Raw genomic sequence first — 23037 nt, 5'->3', positions numbered from 1 at the left:
ATCTTTTGTATTTTTTTTTCCCCTATTACCGGGGATCGAACTCAGGACCTTGTGCTTGTGAGGCAGGCACAGTGCCATTGAGCTAAATCCCTGGCCCTGATGTCTGATCTTTTGCATTTTGTTTGCCAGTATCTTGTTTAGGATTTTTGCTTCTGTATTCATTAAAGTGATTGGTCTATAGGTCCCATTTTTGGTTGGTTGCTTGTCTTGTTTTGGAATCAGAGTAATACTAGCTTCCAGGAATAACGTTGAGACTATTCCTTTCCTTTCAATTTCATAAAAAGCTTGAGGAGTATCAGTGTTAAAAGTTTCCTGAAAATGGTCCAGGGATTTAACTCAGTGATGCTGCCACCTGCCTCACAAGCACAAGGTCCTGAGTTTGATCCCCGGTACCAAAAAAAAAGTTTCCTGAATTTTTTTAGAATTCAGCAGTGAACCCATCTGGACCTGGGCTTTTCTCAGTTGGTAGGTTTTTTAAAAATTTATTTATTATTTATTTATTTTTATTGCTTCAATTTCATTTCCTACTCAAAAATTTGGGCAATGAAAATGTTTTAAAATTGTGGTGATATTTTTACAACTCTGTAAATTTTGTGAATATTTAAAAAGCCATCAGATTGTATGTTTGGAATGGGTGGATTATATGATATGTGAAGGATGTTTCAAAGAAAGCTATTAAAAAGAAGTAAAGAGAGCTCTAAAGAATGGTATAAAGAGCAGCTACTACCTGGGGGCCAAGGGAGAGTGCCAGATGAAGAGTACTTCTCCTCCTCTGCCCTACACCCACCCAGCTTGTGCCCTACCCCAGCCTAGAGCGAAATCTCTTGTAGAGGGCTCACTGCATGTCTGAACTGCTAGAAATCTTTGCCAGAAATTTGCCCTGTGGGCTTTTGAGGAAAGCTGCTTACAGGGTGACATCTTACCAAACCCATTCTGCTACAAAACTGCTCCGCAGAGGTGCTCATGAAGGCTGCTGAGTGTTGCATGCTGGAAAATATATGGGTGCTGCAGGAGTCTACACCCAACAAACCCCTTTCCCTCCTGCACTATCTCTTTATGCCCTTCTACTGGCAAAGCCTCACATCTGGCCAGCTGGCAAAAGGGAAATATTTAAACGGCCCAGATCCATTTATGCAAGGTAGGGAAAAAGAGACAGTTTGAAGCTGAGAGGCAGTAAATCTCTGGATTTTTTTTTTTTTTTTTTTTTTTTTGTGGTACTGGGGATCGAACTCAGGACCTTGCGCTTCGAGGCAGGCGATGGCACCACTTAGCTAAATCCCAGGCCCCTGAGAGACATTAAATCTGTAACACCACAGTGGGTAATTGGGACATCTTTTATATTCTTAGGTTTGTCATTCCCTTTGGAGAATTTAAAGTTATTTTTGCCACCTTTACTGTTGTGGATTGGGAAGGTAGGAGAGTATCCTTGGGCCAATTTTCTTGCATCCCAGCTCTTTCTGTCCATTTTTGCATCTTTTTCTGTTCCATTTGTTTGATGGGCTCCTTCTATTTATGCTGGATCTCTTGTGAGTTTCATTGCTTCCATTGTTTTTACTTTGTTCTGGAAATCCTTTTAAACTTTTAAATTCTATTTCATTTTACTTACCTCATTTGTTTTTTTTTTTTGGTACCGGAGATCGAACTCGGGTCCTTGAGCTTGTGTACCAGGTGGTAAAATCACTGAGCTAAATCCCTGGCCCCTCTTACCTCATTTTTAATCAGTCATGCCCTTTAAGATTCTTACTATGTTTTCAAGTGTCCACTTTGTTTTTCACCATTCAGACTCTCTTTTGATGGTGTTAGTTTTCTTAGTACACTTTACTGAATGCTAATATTGTTTAAATGTTTGTGTTGTTTTACTCTTTTTACCTGGAAATCGTCCTTTAGTGTCTGGCCATCGCTCTTGTTTTTATAGAGCCATTGGTGGGGTGGGCCTGGGACTAGAAGAATCCTTGTTAATGACCCCCCACCCCACAATGTTAACCCAGAGCCTCTCATGGGCTAGACAAGTGCTCTGCTGCTGAGGCACATCACCAACTCCAGTTTAGTGAACTTATCTATTCAGTGACAAATTCTTTTTCTATTGTGTGGTCTTCATTTCCCATGCCTTCCTTGTTCCTTTCTTCTACTTTTGTTAAAATGTTTTTATATAGATCCTGTATGTACTGATTCCTTATTATTTGCACATAAACTTCCTCTTCCCTCTCTCTCTCTGTCTGTAACCCCACCCCCACCCTATGCTGGGGATTGAACCTGGGACCTCGTGCATGCTAAGCACAAACTCTTCCATTGAGCTACACCCCCAGCAGTGTCTCATTATTTTATTATTTATTTATTTATTTTTTGGTACCGGGGAATCGAACTGGGGTCCTTGCGCTTGCTGGGCAGGCGGCACATCTCATTATTTTAGAGCTGCAACATGGTATATGTAATTGAAGTCAGATCATCTGAATTTGAATCCTAGCTCTGTCACTTTAACGTCTTTGTGCCTTGAGTTTTTTTGTTTGTTTGTTTTTAACTGTAAAATAGGACTAAGGGCCAGGCATGTAGCTCAGTGGTGCAGCGCCTGCCTGGCAAGCAGGAGGTTCTGAGTTCGATCCCCGGTACCAAAAAGAAAAAGAAAAAAATGGGACTCATCACTTTACAGGCTTGATAAGAAGATTCAGTAAGTTAAATTACACAAAAGTTAAAGCTGTGGCTGGTCCATAGTATTTTTTGGGCAATACTGTTTTATTCCTCACAGTGACTTGTAATTAGAAAGTGTACAGCTCTTCTGAGTAGAATAATTTCATGGATTTCATGTTAATTGCTTAAGTTTGCTTGCTCATACATAAAGTTTGAATAGCAGGGATGTGTTCAGCAAAAATAATTTTTTACAGAAGTGATGAGCTTTGGGCTGGGGATTTAGCTCAGTGGTTCCACTGCCTGCCTCGAAAGTACAAGGTCCCAAGTTTGATCCCTAATACCAAAAAAAAAAAAAGATGAGGTTTTCAATAACTGTTTGGGAACCTGGATAATAAGTGCTAAGTACTAACTTTTAATTTTCTTGCTTCAAAAATATTCACAGGAGATATACTCCAGAACTCCTTTGTGGTTTTTTGCTCTACATGATTTTACCATATTTGAGTTCATATCCATTATGGCTGACATTTGAAGATCAGCAAAAACTCTGATATTTTAGACTAATCTACAAATTGTTGCCAGGTATAGTTCAGAAAATAATCATATTGTAGGATATTTTAGAAATAGCAAGAGTTTGGTGTAGTTTGTTTCCATAACTGCATAAGTTTATTTTTTAAATTTAATTTATTTTCTTTTCATTAAGTTTGTTGGTACATTTTAGGTATACAATTACATTCATTATTGGGATCTTGTACCTTTACATGATGTATCGTTTTTTGGGGTTTTTTTGGTACCCGGGATCTAACTTGGGTCCTTGTGCTTGTGCACCAGGCGGCAAAACTACTGAGCTAAATCCCCAGCCCTGATATATCTTGATTCTTATTTTTTCCCCATTCCCCTGCCCTCCCTTCACCCCCCTCCACCCTTCCCTATTTACAATGATTTTGTTTTTATTTTTTCCTTTTCTCGTATTTCTTTTCCCTTCTTTCCTTTCCCCTGCCCCTCCCACTTCCCCTACTCCTTTAGACCTTTTCTTCCTATTTCACAGTATCAGTTATACATTTTGATTCTTATTTACACCTTTAGTTTTTCACACCGGAGAAACTATTTGGTATTTACACGTGTGTCCTATTTATTTTACTTAAGAGTATGGCCTCATTGTGTATTCATTTAGCTTTAAATGTCTCTAGTTTCTTGTTCTTTATGGCTGAGTAGTACTCCATTTTATAAAAAACCCACATCTTCTTTATCCAGTCTCCAGTTTATGGGCAATTGGGCTGTTTCCAAGTTTCAGCTATTACAAACTACACTGCTGTAAACATGGGTGCGCATATATTGCTGTGGTATGATTCTTTTTTTTGTTTTTTTTTGGTACCGGGGATCAAACTCGATGATTCTTTTAATTCTTTTGGGAAGATGCCCAGCAAGGGAATAGCTGGGTCAAGTGGGACTTCCAATCCTAGTTCTTTGAGGTATCTCCATACTGATTTCCACAGTGGTTGCACCAGTCTACACTCCTACCAACAGTGGAGAAGAGTTCCTTATAAGTTTATTTTTAAATTTTTATTTATTTTTAAAATTTTTATTTCAATGTAATACAAGTAGATATTAATAAAAATGTTTTTAAGTGTTCTGTGAAAAAATAAAGCAAAATTTTATAGCAAAGTAATTAAAGAATAACATTAGTTAATACACTGTGTACCATAATCTTAAAAGAATGGCCAAAATGTTGGAGTACAAGTCATAGACAAAAAAGACTCTTACAAAAAAGAAACAGATAATAGCACAAAACTTTCTTTTCAGTGAACTAAGAGGACCTAGCCATATAAATGAAACAAGTTTTATATATATATATATATAAATATAAATATATAAACATGTATATTGAAATATTTTCGAAACCATAGAATATATAATTTGGGGAATTATTGGAACTTCTCCCTACTTCCTATTTCTCTGTCTTTTTTTAAATGTTTTTTTTAACATTTATAGAAACTATGTATAATAAATTTTTACTGTATTTTACATAAGCTAGCCACAGCAGGAATTTACATAGATCAGAAGGAAGATAGACAGTTAAGGAGGGCTTAGTCCTGTGGGATATTTTCTCAGAGCATGAAAGTCAGAGTTCATTTGGGGAAAAGGGTTAACTGCATAAGTTTAAATTCTTATACTTTTTTAAATTTTGGAGACGGGGTCTCTCTTATTCCAGGCTGGCCTTGAACTCACTATATAGCCCAAGCCTTGAACTCTACTCCATCCTTGTCAGGAGGCTGGGATTTCATGTGTGTGCCACCACATCCAGCACAATTTTCTTTGTATGGAGAATTAAGATAATTAGCTTCCTGTAGCTTATTTGCCTCCTTTTAGGCATGCTATAACTGAGTTATCAGTAAGTAAATAGATAGCTTTTGAGCACCCATCAGGGGTACAGTGGTAAATAAAACACACATTCCTCGCCTGGATGAACCAGAAAGTAAAAGTTAAATTTTTGTAAATACTTAAAAAATTAAGTGTATTATGAAATGAAATAAGGCTATATTAGGTGTAGCAGGAGTTTCTAACAGAAATCCGTACCTGACCTGAAGTGTGTCAACAGGTAATGCTTCCCTGTGGAATGAATGAACCTTAAAGCTGAGATTTAAGAGTAAGTAGGTGTTGGGTAGTGGAAGCAGTGGGGTCAGGGAGGCTTCAGTCTGACCTTGGGAGAACATGCTAAGCTCAAAGTACCAGAGGTGTGGTTATTGCCAGTTCATAAGAGGTGAGATGTAAGAAGGCAGAAGTGGGATAAGGACTGTATTGTTAAGGTAGTGGGAAATTTGCACAGTTTAAGCCTGGAGTGAATCGTATCATATTGGCTGCTCTGTGCTCATGGAGAGGGGCAAGAGTTGGAGGTAGCAGGCTTCTTAGGAAACTATTCTAGGAGTCCAAGCAAAATTATAGAGGCTTGAAATAGGATGGTGTAGAGAAGAGGGAGGAATGAAGGGTTTCAGGGCATAATTAGGAGGTAAAATTACTACGGCTTAATTTCATGTTATTATTTTCTTGTTATAGTTTGGATCAGAAATGCCCCCCATAGAGTCTCATTTTCAGAGTTAGGGCTTTGGGAGGCAACTAGATCAGGGGCACTCACCTCATGCAGGGAGTCTAGGAGGATTAATCTATTGATGAGTTCCTATCTGAATGTACTGTTAGAAGGCGGGGCCTGGTTGGAGGAAGTAGGTCACTGTGGGGGTGAGGTGGGGAGGGTGGAGTGGTGGTGCCTCTGAAGGGCGTATCTTTCCCGGGGTACTTTCTTTGCTTCTTGGCTGCCATGGATTGAGCAGCTTTCCTCTGTTTCTTTTCCTTTGATTCCTTCCACCATGACATTTCTGCCTTGGAGCCAGCCAGCCGTGAACTCTGAATCTGTGAACCAAAATAAGCCTTTTCTTCTTTAAAGTGCATATGTCAGGTATTTTGTCCCAGCAGTGGAAAAGCTGCATAATACATATATGGAGGGTGAGAATGAAGAGGAACAGCTGGAATGCTCTGCCTTCATCTGCTGTCAGCATTTGTAGGTATTCTAGTCTTTGCTTTTTCTCATAGTTAAGTACATTATACTCAAATCAGTTCTTTCTTTGATGCTAGGGATCAGATTCAGGGTCTCGCTCATGCTAGGCAAGCCCTCTACCACTGAGCTACATCCTGAACCCAGTCATACCAGCTTTTTCATTCAGCACTGACTGTATCATAAACGTTTTCCCATATCATTAAAGTGTTTTCATAAACAACATTTTAAGTAATTGTGTAAACTTTCATTTGGATGTGTATTTGAACAGGTTGTTTTGAACATCTACTTTAAAACTACTTTTCCTTTTCAACTCTTCATTTTGAAATAATTTAAGACTTATAAAACAGTTGCAGAAATGTTGCAAAGAACTCCCATATATCCTTTGACTAATCTGGGATGGTACCTGTGGATTTCTTTATTGTAAAGTTACTCTTTTCCCCTCTATAACTAATAAATATTTCCTGAGGAGATACTTAAAAACCATACAATATACCAGTTCTTATAAAACTTTTACCAACTAATTTTAGCATGCTTGGGGTTTTTAGCTGAATTATTACTATAATTGTTGCTAAATGGTGACTGTAATTACACTGTCCCTTCTACATTCATTAGTTAGCATTTCACTCTAAAGAGAGCTTTCTATTCTCAGTATTTATTAGGTTCTTATTTAATGGATTACAATCTGTTATTATTGGTGTGTATCTTGATGTTAAATTGCTCTAGATCTGCCCTGTATAAGCCTCTCAATCTAGCTTCTTTCTTCTTTTGACATCCAGGCTTGTCTTGTACTTGTGCTCCTTCAGCCATGAAACCAGCCATTCTTCTAGGGATCCCTGCTTCCTATAGTAGTGAATGGTATTTAAAACCCAACACCTTGGTGTTGGATATGCACATTGCTATTGGATATAATGACTGCTTTTAAGTCCTTTCAGTGGACAAACAATATATGCATATATGTGCACAAATATGCACACATGCTACCTGCATCTGTATTTGTTTTTATATCATATATATTGAAAACCATCAAGGCAGGTGTGGTGGCACACACACAACATTCAGGGTACTGAGGCAGGAGGATCACAATTTTTTTTTTTTTGTACCAGGGATCGAACTCGGGTCCTTGCGCTTGCGCAGCAGGCGGTGAAACCACAACTAAATCCCCGGCCCTTGGAGGATCACAATTTTGAGGTCAGCCTGGGCTACATAGTGAGTTCAAGGCCAACTTGAACTACATAGTGAGACCCTGTCTCAAAACAAACCCACCCACCCATCAGTTTACACTGATGCCTCCAATTCTCATAAACACTAAAAATTAATTCTAATTTTTCCCTTTCCATAGTCCCTTCTCCATCACTGAGAAATCCCCATCCCTTGACCCCTCACTTGATCTGATGCCCTCCCTGCCCCTTTGCCCTAGGGATGTGTGCCTACCTTGTTCGACTCTAAAGCCTAAAGGTTTTGAAATTAAATTATTTAGAAAGGAAGAAAGGGAGAGAGCGCGTTTCCTTTTGTGGTTGTATAATACTCCATTTTGTGGATGTACCGTAGTTTATGGTTCTCTTGAAGGACAATTGGAAGACTTGTAGTTTTATTTTGTTATTTTGCAGGTAGTGCTGTATTTAATAAACGGCACGTGGATAAGACTTTCTGTATTTTTGTCAGTGGATTTTGAGGTTTTTTTAGAAGTGAGACTATTGGGTTAAAGTATAAAAAGCATATGCAATTCCATTATTTATTACCAAATCCCTCCCACTGCCAGCAATTCATAATTATCTTTTTTTCTCTCATAGTCCCACCAGTAGAAAGTTTTGTCAAAAGTTTGGCCTGGCACTGAATTTGAAATGACATTTCTTTTTGTTTGTTTGTTTGTTTGTTTTGCTTTGTTTTGTTTTGTTTTTGAGACAGGGTCTCACTGTGTATTTCAGGCTTGAACTCACTGTGTAGTCCAGGCTGGCCTCAGATTTGGGGCAATCCTCCTGCCTCAGCCTCCCGAGTGCTGAAATTACAGGCATCCACCACCATGCCTGGCTGAAATGACATTATTTTAAAGATCTTTGAATGTCTTCATTCTCCTTGTCCTCTAGGGTTGGACTTCTGGGCTCTTATTTGTACCTTTGTATGTTGTCCACAGTTTTTTTGTTTTTTGTTTTTTTTGGTACCGGAGATTGAACTGAGGGCCTTGTGCCTGCCTTGGTGCCACTGAGCTAAATCCCCAGCCTGTATGTTGTCCACGTTTTTTTTTTTTTGGTATTGGGGATTGAACTTGGGACCTTGTGCTTACAAGGCAGGCACTGGATATTGTCCACTTTTGAAAATCAGTTTTTTCTTTGGTATATTTCTTCTACTCTCTTCATTTGACTATCTCATTTCTTTTTTTTTTTTTTTTTAGTACTGGGGATCGAACTTGGGACCTTGTGCTTGGAAGGCAGGCGTCGGAACCGCTAAGCTAAATCTCCAGCCCCGGCTATCTCGTTTCTTAGTGGAAAAGACTGAAATAAAATAGCCGAGTGGTTCAGCCATTTCAGCATCACATTTGCTGAAAGAATGAGTAAATCTGCTGTCTCACTGACTGTCATGTGTCTGCCAGAACCTTGGGTTGTCATCACTATCTGGCGGTGACAGTTTAGATGTCACATCTGCGTTCAAGACAGAAAGTGACACCAGCCACTTCAGCCCTGCTCTGCAAGAAAAAGCTTTCCAAGAATCACTCGTATTTTTTGTTTTGTTTTGTTTTTTTGTTTGGTACCGAGGATTGAACTCAGGTCCTTGCACTTGCGCAGCAGGCGGTGGAACCACTGAGCTAAATCCCTGGCCCAATCACTTGTATTTTTGTAGGCAGGCTGATTCTACCTTAAATTATTAGTTGTTTTCAGAAGACTGCACAAGATCCATAGTCCTTTGTGTTGCTGGAAATACAAGTCTCTGATTTCTGTTTTATCTTGAAAATTTTGTACATTGCTTTTATAAATTTAAAAATGAAGGGCCTGGAATTTAGCTCAGTGGCGCCACGCTTGCCTGGCAAGCGCAAGATCCTGAGTTCAGTCCCCAGTCCAAAAAAAAAAAAATTAAAAACACATATGAATAAATAGATTGTGAAAAACACCCCTTGGAAGGTCACTTTTCAGCAGTAATTTAGTATATGTGCTGCCGAAGCAAGCACTCAACAGTAATTATTTTCAGTAGTTTGGTACATATTCTTGTACCTGTATGCTTTGTATTTAATTTTTAAATGTTACTGTTGTCCTTGTTGTTGCCAACCTGGAACTATGCATAGATACGCTAGTCCAGAACAAGCTTTTTTCACTTAGCAGTCTGTGCTAGGCATTTTCCCCATGTTGGTATGTACCTCATTCTTTCTGACTAGTACATCATTGTTTGTATCCCCCACCCTTACAGAACCTCTGTGCGCTGGGGCCGACCCCCATGAACTGCAACATCTGGGCTTCCTTGCCCTTCTCTTCTACTTGGATAAAATGAGGAGGGAGAAGGACTATGGATTTAGCTCAGTGGCACCCCGCCTGCCTCACAAGCGCAAGGTCCTGAGTTCAATCCCTGGTACCAAAAAAGAAAAAAATGAGGGAGAGATCATACTGCTCTTTATTGCCCCCATGGGAAGACAGCCTTCTCTCCTCTTGTCCTTTCAGGCTACAGGGTAGAAATAGCTTCTTGCTATTATTAGTCTCTGGTTTCCTCATTATTCTTCATTGATGCCTTTACTCTGCTCACAAGAGAATAACAACGCTGTCATTGAACGTTCTTCAATTTATCCTTGTGCACATGCTGTTTCCTGTTAACATTTCCACTGATAGCACTTATTTGTCGGCTCCCAGTTGGGCATTCTTGCTGTTCAGATGGTTTTCCCCTTACAGTCAGTGTTGCTAATGTGCACCCTGTATGCACCCTTTTTACTGTGTGTTGAAGCGTTGCTTGAGGGAAAAGCCATAGAAGTCCTGAGTCAAGGTGATGAGTGTTGTAAATTTCAGTAGATACTTGGACATTGCTCTCCAAAGAGTCTGCCAACTTACACTTTTACAACGTGTTATTTTTTAATAACGAAAAAATTACAGAGGCAATATTTGTAACTATTTGGAAATGTATAAAGGGAAAAGTGAAGTTCTCCAGTGATCACTTCACATGCTTTCCATCCTATTCCCCAGAGTAACCATGCCAGAAATTAGCTATCAGTCCTTTCCCCACTCTTTCTTATATTTATATGCTTATCATAGAATGAATTTATGTTTATACATGTGTCAAGTGTACTCGATCATATATGTGTATGTATTGTCTATATGAGAGAGCTCATTTCTAGACTCTTCTGTTGTCTCTTCCTGTGTCTGTATCCATCCATCTTAATTACAGCTTCGAGAGCTGGGGATTTAGCTCAGCGGTGACTCGCCTGTCTTGCATGTGCAAGGTCCTGAGTTTGAGCCCTGGTACCAAAAAAAAAAAAAAAAAAATTACAGCTTTGAGTTGGTTTTGAGAAGGCAGATTTTCATGTGAGATATTATGAAATACATATTTGGTCTTTATCCCTACCTCATGGCATAGAACTCCTAAAACCTTTGGGATGTCCGGAGTGATCTCTGTTTGGATGCTAATGAGTTGACTGTGGCTGGCAGCCCCAAGGGTTAGGGTTAGGGGATGATGGAGTTAGGACAAGGTAAGTATTTGGGCAGGATGGGGGCTCCATCTCCTAAAAGACTAAAGTAGCATTAAGGGTTGGAACTTCCAGCCCCATTTCCCAATCTTCAGCAAAGGGAGGCAGCCTCAGGTTGTCAGTCACCCATGGCCACTGATTTAATTAGTCTTACTTATGTAATGAAGCCTTTGAAAATCCAAAAGGACAGAGTTCAGAGAGCTTCTAGATGACAGACGTGTAGATTCCTGGGATAGCATGCTCAGAAGAGATGTGGAAGCTCTGGGTCCTTTCTCCTGTCCCTCACTCTACATATTTCTTAATGTGTATGTTTTGTAGTATCTTTTATAATAAATTAGTAAATGTGAATAAATGTGTCCCTGAGATCTGTGAGTTGTGGTGGCAAATTGATTAAACCTAAAGAGGGAACTGTGAGAACACTGATTTTTAGTGGGGTAGAAGTCCAACTAAGATAACCTGGGACTTGTGATTGGCATCTGAAGTGGTTGGGAGAGTCTTTTGGGATTGAGCCCTCAGCTTGTGGGATCTGATGCTATCTCCAGGTGGATGATTTCAGAACAGGATTGGATTAGAGGACACCTGGCCGGTGTCTGTGGCTGGAGCATTGCTTGCTTGGTGCGTGGGCACAAACCCACATATTCAGTACCTGCTGTCAGAAATGTGTTTTGAGCTGTGTACGGTACAGTTTACTTGTAATCCCAGCGGTTGGCAGGCTGAGGTAGGAGGGTCTGGAGTTCAAGGCCAGCCTGGGCAACTTAAAAAGAAAAAGTGTTGTGAACATATAGGAGAAACTGAATTTGAGGGCCCCCCCCCGCCCTTTTCCATATGTTTTCAGATCATCTCATTATTTTTCAGTGAAACATTTCATGGCTCTTCTTAGGTATGAACTCTTCCGATAATCTTTTCTTTTTGGTACTGGGATCGAACTTGGAACCTTGAGGCAGGTGGCGGAACCACTGAGCTAAATCCCCAGCCCACTTCAGATAACCTTAAGAACCAAGTACTATACAAAATAAATCATGGATTTTGACAAGAATTAAACTGAATGTACAGAGAACTGACGTTTTAGGAGAACAGACATATTTCCAGTATTGAATATTCTCAATAACCTGTTATATTTACTCAGATATGTCTTTGGTGAAAGTCTTACCCATTTCTTCCCAAGTTTATTTTTTTAAGTATTTTATAGATTTTGTTGCCATTACAAAACAATATTTTCACCTTACATCTTCTAGTTGGATATTGATGCAGTCCTGCTTTATGAAATTTCCCATCAATTCTAAGCAGACCATGGTGGTACACTCCTATAGTCCCAGCTGCTTGGGAGGCTGAGGTGGGAGGCTCATTTGGGCCCAAGAGTTTTAGACCAACTTGGGCAGCATAGTAAGGCCCCATCTTAAAAACAAAAACAAAACAGCCCGGGATTTAGCTCAGTGGTTCTGCTGCCTGCCTCAAAAGCACAAGGTCCCGAGTTTGATCCCTGGTACCAAAAACAAAAAACAAAACAACAACAGAATTCCAAGATTAGAAATAGAATCATCCAGTCCTCTCAGTTCCTTTTAGCTCTAATGATTTTTCAATTGGTCCTCTTGACTTTTCTAGTGGACAGTGACTTTTTATCACTTTATTATTGATATTTAGACATAATATCTTTCTTGTGTTGTTTTGTGGCCGGGACATCTGGTTGAGGTTGGGGGGGAGTGGTGTGATCCTGGGAGTTCTTGGCTCAAGGTTCACTGAAGGTAGGTTTCAAAGTATCTACAATAGGATGTACAACATCACGGGATGAGGGTGTGGATTAGGGTTGGAGAATGGTTTCCAGATACGCCTTGAGGAGAGAAACAACAAGGGAGCCTTCAGTGAGGCAGAGAATGACTAGTGCATAGGACAGGTGAGGTTTGGTGGTGAACCTATGGTACATGTGCCACAGTGGGCTGTTTGTATTATTGAAAGCTCCAGAAGGTTCACCATCACTGGGTTAGGAGAAGCAGAGGATGGGTTAAAGAGTAAGTCAGGGCTCAGTCAGGAGCTGCTAGGCTTTAGGGGGGCAATTACTTTATTCAGAGGAATTGAGACTTGAATGAAAGGTTTTAGGCAAAATGGCCCCCTAAAGATGTCTAGACCCCAATCCCGGGAACCTGTAAATATGTTGGCTGACATACCAAAAGAGACTTTCCAGATGTAATAAAGGATATGGCTCTTTATAGGCAGATTATTCTGGATTATTCAGATGGGCCTATGCAATCACTTGAGCCCCCAAAAGCAAAGAAACTTCGACTGGAAGCAGAAGCAAGATGCTATAGAAGGGTAAATTGGAGAGATTCAAAGAGAAGTCTAGCCTGTCATGGTTGAAGGGGAGCCATGTGGAAAGCCAGAGAAGGTCAATGGGAATAAAGACTTGGCCCCTGTTAGATAAAACAGCAAGGAAATGGGAGTTTCAGTCCCATAGCTGCAAGGACTGAGTTAAGCCAATAGCCAGAGTGAGCTTAGTGTGGATTTTTTTTCTAGAGCATCCAGAAAGATGCCTAGCCCTGCTGTCTCTTGGTTCTTGACTTGTAAGACACCAAGCAAAGGACCTTGCTAATCCACACTACACCTGGACACTGGCCTTCAGAACACTGACATAATAAATCTGAAAACTACTGCAAAGGACTTTGAGCAGGGAAATAACATTATCAGATTTTGTGTTATTAAAATAGTACTGTGTGCTGTGTGTAAAATGGATTTGGAGAGTGTAAATTTGGAGGCAGGGAAACTTGTTTGTGGGAATACAGTGATGGCATGGACTAGATTAGTGATGGTGGGAAGGGAACATAATTTGAAATTTATTTGGGAGGTCACAGTTGCCAGAACTTGGTTACTGGCTGGACGATGAGGATGGAGAAGGATGCAGAGATGACTGCTGATTTCTGGCTTGGGTGCCAGGTGATGGTGAAGCTGTCCCTTGAGATGAAGGTGAGTGGGTTGGAAGATGCCATAGCATGACTTTAGCAGTTTTTATTTGTTTGGAAATTCTCTCCATAGATATTTATCATAAAGTAGAATATGTCAGTAACATGATTGCTTTAACTTCTAAGAACTTTTTTTTAAATTTTTTTTTTTATAGATCATGTAGACAATTGTAAATCATGTGAAGATGGGACTCTTGGTATTTGTGCGCAACCTGCTGCTAGCCCTCTGCCTCTTTCTGGTACTGGGATTTTTGTATTATTCTGCGTGGAAGCTGCACTTACTCCAGTGGGAAGACTCCAGTAAGTATAGTCACTCTAGCCCATCCTAGAAACAGCCTGTTGCAGGCCAGTTATGGTTTGTCGTGCAGCTGCAGTGCTGTCATATTCTTCAGAGATGGGCAATGAGACTAATCTGAACTTTTCTCTAACTTTTGGTTAGAAATTACCTGTTTTAGTTGCTATTGGCCGAAGCATCTTTTTTTTCTTCTTTCTTTTTTTAAACTGCATGCCATGGCAAATCTTAATTCTTTTTATAAACGCGGTGAGAATGTGCTATTCTTCAATTAAAAACCCACACTACACCCATACTTCTAGTTCTTGAAGGTTTTTGTTCTTTTTAATTTCCATAGTGTATTACCACTCTCATTTCGCATTTATTGCATTTGGATTTGGTGCTGAAATTGTTTTTTCTTCTGTTCTCAAAACATTCATCTTTACTTTTTCTTTGAATTTTTTATTTTCATTTTACTATTGTCTTTGTTTTATTTTCTTTAATGAAACTTGGTCTTCTCAATATTTAATATGGAACCTGCACCTAACTAGAATACCGGCTTCTTTTCTCTCTTCAGTGACTCTTACTCCCTTTCTTCCATCTGTGCATTTGGTCTCATGTGTTACACAGCGTTTCTCCCATAGCCTGACCCCTGTGACTTTTTTCTGTTCACTCAGTGTTCCTTGTGTGACAGACTTGCACTTCACGGGTTGACATTGATGGCACCCGGTTTGTACCTCCTGTTCTTGGCTGTAGCTTGAAAGTAGTACACAGTGATCATAAGTGTTTTCCTTTTGGCTATTTTGTCTGACCTGAGCTTGATTCAGGATACACTGTGTGACCTGTCCTGATTCCCAGTGACTTGTCTTATTTTAAGTGGTTTTGTTTTTACAAACATCTACTGCATACCAGTGTGGAACCCACTTGAGTGTCTCTAGGCCTGAGGCTAAAATGAGTTGGAAGAGGCAACTGGCATTGGCCTGCCCCTGGACTGAGGCCCTAACATGGAAATTCTTCCTGTGAAATAGTTCATTTATTTCTCATGGCCCAAACTACTAAGCAGTTTCAAGCCAAGTTTTAAAATATAGTGTCTTATCTTTTATCGTTTTACATAGAATTTTTTTTTTTTTGGTACTGAGGATCGAACTCAAGTCCTTGCGCCTGCCCAGCAGGCGGCGAAACCACTGAGCAAAATCCCCGGCCCTTACATAGAATTTTTAAGTGCCTCTTAAATGTTTAGCTATAATTATCACTAATTGCTTTATATTTCAAGAGTGTATTCAAATTTCTCTTCACTTTTTGTTTGTTTTTTGAGAAAGAGTCTCAATGTATAGTCTGGGCTGGCCTTGATCTTGCTGTGTAATCTAAGCTGGTTTTGAATTCCTACTTCTCCTGTCTCAGCCTCCCACGTGGTTGGAATATAGCTATGTGCTCCACGTCTGGCTTCCCCTGTTTTTAAAGTCAAGGAAACTACCCATTCAAGGAGCCATTCGAGCCAGGCTCTGTATTAGAGGCATTCTCTGTATTCAGAATGGTGATTCATCTGTATAGAAAATGTATGCAAAGAACAGAGGTCTCCTTTCCCCTAGAAGGTATAACGAAGGCTCAGATAATATTTTCCCAGGAAGGGAAAGAAATTAACATTGTTGAAGACCCATTGTGTGTTAGGTATTAGGCTAGACAATTTATAAATTTTATTTCATCTGATTTAATTCTTGCTACAATTCTGTGAAGATGTCATTATATTCTCATTTTCCAGTTGAGCAAATTGCAGCACTTAGTTTAACTGGTTTGCCAAGGTAATTATTGATACTGGAGTTGAACTCTGAATTTCTAGTTTAAAACCCGGGTTCATTTTTTGGGAAAAGTATAATAAATAATGAAGACAATTATCTCTTCTGCCTGGTAAAAAGAGAGAAAAGGGGCTCAGAGAAGAGTGTCAAGAGGAGGGTGGAGAGTGGAAAAGGAGGAAAATAGGGAAAGAGAGGAAGAAAGACCTTCGAAAGAAGACTTGAGATGTTTATTACTTTGGGAAGTAACCAGATGTTGTTAACAAGTAATTTGTGTGAGCTTCAGTGGTTTATTACTAGTTCCCTGCTGTCTTTAGCATTGTTAGCTAGCTTACCAGTATTCACAACCTTTCTGTTATTCTGTCTCTCAAGCCTATTAGATGTTTGATTTTGAGTAGGTTGTTTTCTGTAGCATTATTTTCCGTGCTTTAATATCAGGACAGAGTAAGAGGACCAACCCTGGATGGCTTACCAAGTCAGAGTGGGTCAAAGAAATTCAAGCAGAAGGAGCTTCTGGACCCAGTAGACTGCTAGGTTGTGAATTTTAAGCTATGGTTTAGTAATATTGAAGATGATGACACTACCTTTTTTTCTGAGGACCTTAGAGGACACTTTCAAGTTTGAAAAATAAATGCCTTTAACATTATGAAGTACTTTTCCTTCTTTTTTATAATAAAATTACCTATTGAATTCCTTCATGATAAGAAAGGAAATGAATTTTAATTGCCAAGTTATTTATTCAATAAGTTGCATGTTCCTATTATGGTCCATGTACTGTCCTAGGTAAACTGGATATAGATGAACATACCCAGTGTCATTGAAATATATGATGAATGTTTATTTTATTTATTTTTTTGGTACCAGGGATCGAACTCTCGGGTCCTTGAGCTTGCTCAGCAGGCAGCGAAACCACTGAGCTAAATCCCCGGCCTGAATGTTTATATTTTTGTTTTGTGTTTTGAGACAGCGTCCCATTGTGTAATTCATGCTGGCCTCAAATTTATGGTGATCCCCCTGCCTCAGTCCCCTGAGTTCTGGGATTACAAGAATGCTCCACTTTGCCTGGCTTTAAATTTTAAAAATTTATTACAACAAAAGACACATTGCCAGCGGGTATGGTGGCTCACGCCTGTAATCCCAGCACTCAGGAGGCTGAGGCAGGAGGATCACCACAAGTTTAAGACCAGCCTAGGCTTCACATTGAGTTCAAGGCCAGCCTGAACTACATAGTGAGACCCTGTCTCAAAAACAAACAAAAACAAAACAAAAAAAGACACATTGCCATTATCTCTTCTCAAAATATCCCCCCTGGTTTTGAATACACTTATCCCATGGTCCTTGGCATTTCTGAAGCAGTTCTGGAAGACCTTTACATGTGTCCTCATTCACCTTATTCACCGAATCTCACACTGTGCAACTTCTGGCTTGTCCCCAAAATCAGTATGGCCTTGAAAGGTGAATGATTTAAATTAATTGAGTACATCAAGGCAGCCACAGCAGTACAATTAAAGACACAAAAGAGGACTTTAGGACTGCTTCAGAAAGTGGCAAGAATGATGGGATAAGTGTGTTAAAAGTGGAAGGGCTAAGGATAAATCAGTGGACTTGATCAGAAGGAGAATTGTTAGCCCTAGAACAACTACTTAAATAACATAACAAAAAAGTCTCTAAGAAGCCAGCAGACAAGGACACTAAAAAGTAATTAACCCCCCAAAAGAAAAGAAATTTGGGTAATACTACATGGATAAAACTTGAAGACATTATGTTAACTAAATAAGCTAGTCACAAAGTACAAATATTGTATTATTCCATTTATATGAGGTTGTTAGAGTAGTCAAATTCATAGAGACAGAAAGCAGAATGATGATTGCCAGGGACAGAGGAGAGTGGGGAGTTAGTATTTAATGTGTAGCGTTTCAGTTTTGTAAGATGAAAAGAATTGTGAGATGAACGATGGTGATAGATGCACAACGGTGTGAATATACTTAATGTCACAAAACTGTACACTTAAAAATGTTTAAATGTTAAACTTTTTGGATGTGGTGGTGTGTACCTGTAATCCTAGCTACTTGGGAGGCTGAGGCAGGAGGATCCTAAGTTTGAGGCCAGCCTTACCAGGGCCCTGTCTCTTAAAAGAGGTGGGGATGGGCCGGGGATTTAGCTCAGTGGTTCTGCAGCCTGACTCACAACAGCAAGGTACCGAGTTCAATCCCCACTACCAAAAAAAAAAAAGGTGGGGAGGCTGGGGATGTAGCTGAGTGCTCCCTAGATTCAATCCCCAATACCCCAGGGGTGGGGAGAGATAAAGGAAATATGAGAAAACACAAATTATCAGTATTAGGAAGAGAAATGGAGATATTACTACAAATCCTGTACACATTAAAAGGGTAATAAAGTAAGATTAGGACCAATTTTATGCTTCAAAACTTGACAGATTGGGTGAAATGAACAAATTTTTTGAAAACAATTTACTAAAAATTGACTGAAGAGGAAGTAGAAAATCTGAATGTCCCTATAAAATATTTAAAAACATGAATTTATAATAAAAAAGCTTCAGACTCAGGTGGTTTCATTGGGGAATCTTACCAACATTTGTGAAAGGATTTAATAGCAGTCTTACATAAACTCTGTGAAAATAGAAGAAGGAATACTTCCCATCTCATGGTATGAGGCCAGCATAATCTTGACTAAAATGTGACAAATATATTACAAGAAAGGCCAGTATCCTTCATGAACATAGATGCAGAAATCCTCAACAAAATGTTAGGATATTAAAACATTCAATATATAAAAAAGATAATACAACACAACCAAGGGCTTCAGAGTTGGTTCACCATTTAAAAAAATCAGTATAATCGCCATATTAGCAGAATAAAGAACAAAATATGTCTTAATATTTGCAGAAAAAACATTTGACAAAGTTAAAAAGCCATTCAGGAAAACTTTCAGCAATCTAGGAAAAGAAGGAAACACTCTCAGTCTGCTAAAGGCTATCTGAAACATATTATAGTTAGTGGCATATGTACTGGAGAAGGACTCTTTTCTCCTGGAATTTGGGGAATGGGGCTGAAAGCTCTATCTGATCATGTGATCTCTTTCCCTAGCAACCAGCCTCCATCCTGACTCAGGAACCCACCAAGAGTCATCTCATTAGAACAAAAGTTACTCCTATCACCAAGAAAATTTGTGGGGTTTGAAGAGCTTTGTCAGGAGCTAGGGTCAACAGCCAAATATTAGAAGAAAATTCTTCTAGTATCCCTGTCTACCAGGATTTTAGGAAGTCTGTCTCAGGAACTAATGAAAACTAAACATATTTCTTACCACAATATCACACAAGGTCAACTTATAAAAATGAGTTGTCTTTCTATCTGTTGTACTAGTCAGATTTAGAAAAGGTTTTAAAAAAAAGAAAAAGAAAAAAATAGAAAAGGTTTATTTTGGCTCACAGTCTTGGTGTTTGCAGTCCATAACGATTGGCCCATAACAATTGGCCCTGTTGCTTTTGGGCCTATAGGTAGCACATTGTGGTGGCAGTGCAAAACTGTTTACCTCATAGCTGGAGAGCAAAAAGGAGAGAGAGAGAGAGAGGGAGGAAGGAGCTTGAGTTCCATTATCTCCTTCAAGATACATCCCCAGTGACCTAAAAACTTCCTACCAGGCTTCATCTTTTAAAAGTTTCCATCACCTTCCAGTAGTGCCAAGCTGGGTACGTGAATACATGGGCCTTTGGGTAACACCCATGCCATAGCATTCACAAATTGGAAATAAGATTAAATAATACCATTTATCATGGCATCAAAAGTAAAATACTTAGAAGAAAATCTAAACATATGTAAAACTTATACATTGAAAACTAGAAAATACTACAGAAAGGAATTGAAGAAGATTTGAATAAGAAATGAAGAGATTCAAATAAGAGATTCTTGATGCCCCTCTATTGGGAGACTCACTATTATTAAGTTGTCCATTTTGTCAAGATTGAACCACAGATACAATGCAATCTTAAAATTTCAGCAGGCTTTTTTGTCTTTTCAAAAAAAAAATCAGCTAATTCTAAAGTTTATGTAAAAATGCAAAGGATCTAGATTAGTAAAAAAAATTTTTTTTTAGATGGAGGTCTCTCTGTTTAGCCCAGGCTGGCTCAAACTCCCAGGCTCAAACAATCCTTCTCCTCCTTCAGCCTCCCAAGTAACTGGGACTATAGATATATGCCGCCATGCCCAGCTCAAAATAATTTTTAAAATGAGGGGCTTATACTATCTTATTTCAAGTATTACTGTAGTAAGCAAGACATTATAGTATTGGCTACCAATCAGTGGAACAGAAAGAGTCTAGAAATACATGAAATTGAATTTTGATGATATTGACAGTATAATTCAGTGGGATAAAGATAACCTTTTCAACATACACTAAGTCTTTTTTCCTGAGCTCTTTTCAATTATTCTCTCACTTTTTTTTTGTTTTTGTTTTGGTACCAGGGATTAAACTCAGGACCTTGCACTTTCGAAGCAGGTGCGGTGCCACTGAGCTAAATCTCTGGCCCCTCTCTTAATTTTTTTGACCATAGCAAACTTAGGGCAAAAGATCTCTTGTTCCACTTATGGTATCTATTTTCACTTTTCAGTGGAAAAAGAACTGAGTAATAGAGGTACAGTATCTCTACAAGCAAATTTCAGGGAATTATATAGAAATCTGCTTTAAGAGATTATTTGTATTTGAACAGTAACTCAGAAATGCCTTGAAGTTTTGTTATTGTAAACTTTTGTCAGAAATCTTATTGATGTAAATGTGCATCAAAACTAGGAATTTGTAACTTAAAAGCAAGAATAACAGTGATTGCACAATTCAATTCAAGACAGCCCTGATGACACACTGATAATAGACTACATTTCAAGAATTGTAGTGCTTTATGGGCACGAATGAGCTGTACAATACAGTTGAGTATTGCGTGGTATGCAGACTTCTTAAAGGAATCCTGATTCAGAATTTGTAGTATATCCTGTAAAATGCTATATTTGGTTTTACCTATACCACATTTTTATAATCCAGTAACTCATTTTTATAATCCAGTAACTTATTTTGTGGGTTTCTAATAACTTAGGTGAGGCCTAACTGTAAATAAAAATGAAAGTTTGTGGAATTTTATGTGTCACAAAGAATGGACTTGCATTCTGGATCAGTTCGCAGACCATTAGAAGAGCATATCAGTAGGCCACAGACCATACTTTGAGAATCATACTTGTTCTTAGCATATATCAAGGTGGGAGGGATGCAGATAGCTTGTTGTTTTCTCTTTTCTGCTATCTACTACTTTTGCTATCCTTGCTGATCTCAATTTCCAAACTTCTTGTTCCAACAGTCTTTCTAGACTACTGGTATTGAACAATGTCTTACTCTCTTTTGGCTTGATGAAAGCGTTTCTTGCTTCTGCTGAACTGTTCCTTTGGAAGGGATTCCCCAGCTGAGCCTCTGGGAACCCAGTTTTATATATCATAGAATTCACATGTGTCTTGGGTTGGGAGGGCTGCTGCTGGGTGTGGGGATACTCAGGCATAGCCTCCTGCTGCACTCCATTCCACCCAGACCCTGCCTCTGGTTTGGTCCATTCTCAAAGACTTTGTTGTGTCTCTGTCTCTGTCTCTATCTCTCTCCAGTCCTGCCACATTCAGAGAGTCACAGTTTACTAGAGAAATCTGGATCTGTATGCACAGATTGATTTCTCTCTGTAAAGAGGTGAGAGACTTATCCCCTCAGATATTAAGACATTTTTAATGCCAAACTATTAAAAACAGTAGTGTTTGATGCTAGGACAGGGGAAAAAAAATGAACAATTAAAAAACTAGAGAGCTCAGAGATAAAAATCCATATATATAGGAATTTACTAGAGCATAAATCAAAAGAGACAGGGCGTATTGTTTTACTAGATGGAAGTTGAGTAAAACGAGATCTGAACCAATTCCATGTACAAATGTAGACTTTAGATGGACTAAGCATTTAGATGAGAATAGTAAAATTAGTAATAGAAGAAAATAAAAGATTATTTTTGTGAATTAAGTTTCTAAAGAAAGGACTAGACAAAACCTTAAATGCAGAAAATCGTAGGCAAAAAATGGATAATTTGTTTAAATCAAATTTAAGGACTTGGTGCTGTTAAGGATATCATAGTCACAGTTAATATACTGGGAGAAGAAATTTTCAATATTTAAAATTCACAGGGGCCGATATCTAGAATATACAAGGTACTTCTGCAATCAAGAAGTAAAGAACAACAATCTCAATAAAAAAGTAGACAAAGAATTTGGACAGTTTACAGAATTGGGAAACCCATATAGCTAAGGATATGAAGAGATAACCCAACTCACAGGCTATAAGAAATACAGAAATTAAAACAAACTATTAGCCAGGTTTGGTGGTACTCATCTATAATCCTAGCAGTTTGGGAGGCTGAGGCAGGAAGACTGAAAGTTCAGGGCCAGTCTGGGAAATTTAGTGAGATCCTATGTCAAAATACAAATTCTTTAAAAGGGCTAGGAATGGGGCTGGGGATTTGGCTCAGGGGTTCTGCTGCCTGCCTCAAAAGCGCAAGGTCCCAATTTCAATCCCAAATACCTAAAAAATAAAAATAAAAGGGCTAGGAATGTACCTCAGTAGTACAGTGTTTGACTAGCATGTATGAGACCTTTGCTTCAATCCCCAGTACTAGCAACAACAACTACAACAACTACAAAATCACTTTATACCTCTTAGACTGACAAAAATTAGAAAGCTGGATAATGTCAAATGTTGGCAGGAATATGAAAATACTGTAACCTATGTCCTTTGCTGGTGGGAAAGTAGACTGATAGTAGCCATTCTGGAGAGCCATCTATTAATAAATTGACGTAAGTATGTATATACATATGCTTTAGCCCAGAATATTAATATTCTCCTTTATATTCATCACAAATTTGAGGCTAGTCTAGGTTACATATTAAGTTCAAGGTCAGCCTGGACTACATAGATAGCAAGTCCTTGTCTTGAAAAACCCCAAACAATGGGCAACCCACTTTTCAGGCTTCCTTTTGTCTCTCATGCAGAAGCTAGCTTTCAATAAACTCTTCCTACTCTTTTTTTTTTGGGTGCTGGGGATTGAATTCAGGACCTTGCGCTTGTGAGGCAGGCGCAGGACCACTGAGCTAAATCCCCGGCCCAGACTC

At 39.0% G+C, this 23037-nt stretch overlaps 1 protein-coding gene across 8 annotated transcripts in view; it reads left to right on the top strand.

The window, feature by feature from the left end:
* St3gal3 (ST3 beta-galactoside alpha-2,3-sialyltransferase 3) overlaps positions 1 to 23037 on the top strand; it is a 231978-nt gene that overhangs the window by 13283 nt on the left and 195658 nt on the right. For 7 of the 8 annotated variants that reach the window (XR_002391516.2, XR_002391515.2, XM_013068179.3 and 4 more), the window contains exon 2: positions 13936 to 14080. The exons of the other annotated variant lie outside the window; for it this stretch is intronic. Coding sequence is in view for 5 of the 7 variants with exons in the window: in XM_013068179.3 (XP_012923633.1) it covers positions 13966 to 14080 (115 nt within the window). In the remaining 2 variants the exon portion in view is untranslated. The remainder of the gene's footprint in view (positions 1 to 13935; positions 14081 to 23037) is intronic. 8 annotated transcript variants of the gene reach the window in all.

Source organism: Heterocephalus glaber, unplaced genomic scaffold (assembly GCF_053883595.1).
Source record: "Heterocephalus glaber isolate CG9 unplaced genomic scaffold, H.glaber_assembly_v1.0 deba00001452, whole genome shotgun sequence".
In the NCBI taxonomy this organism is placed as follows: Eukaryota; Metazoa; Chordata; class Mammalia; order Rodentia; family Bathyergidae; genus Heterocephalus; species Heterocephalus glaber.
Note: the sequence above shows the minus strand (reverse complement) of the source record. Positions and strands in the feature narration are given on the sequence as shown.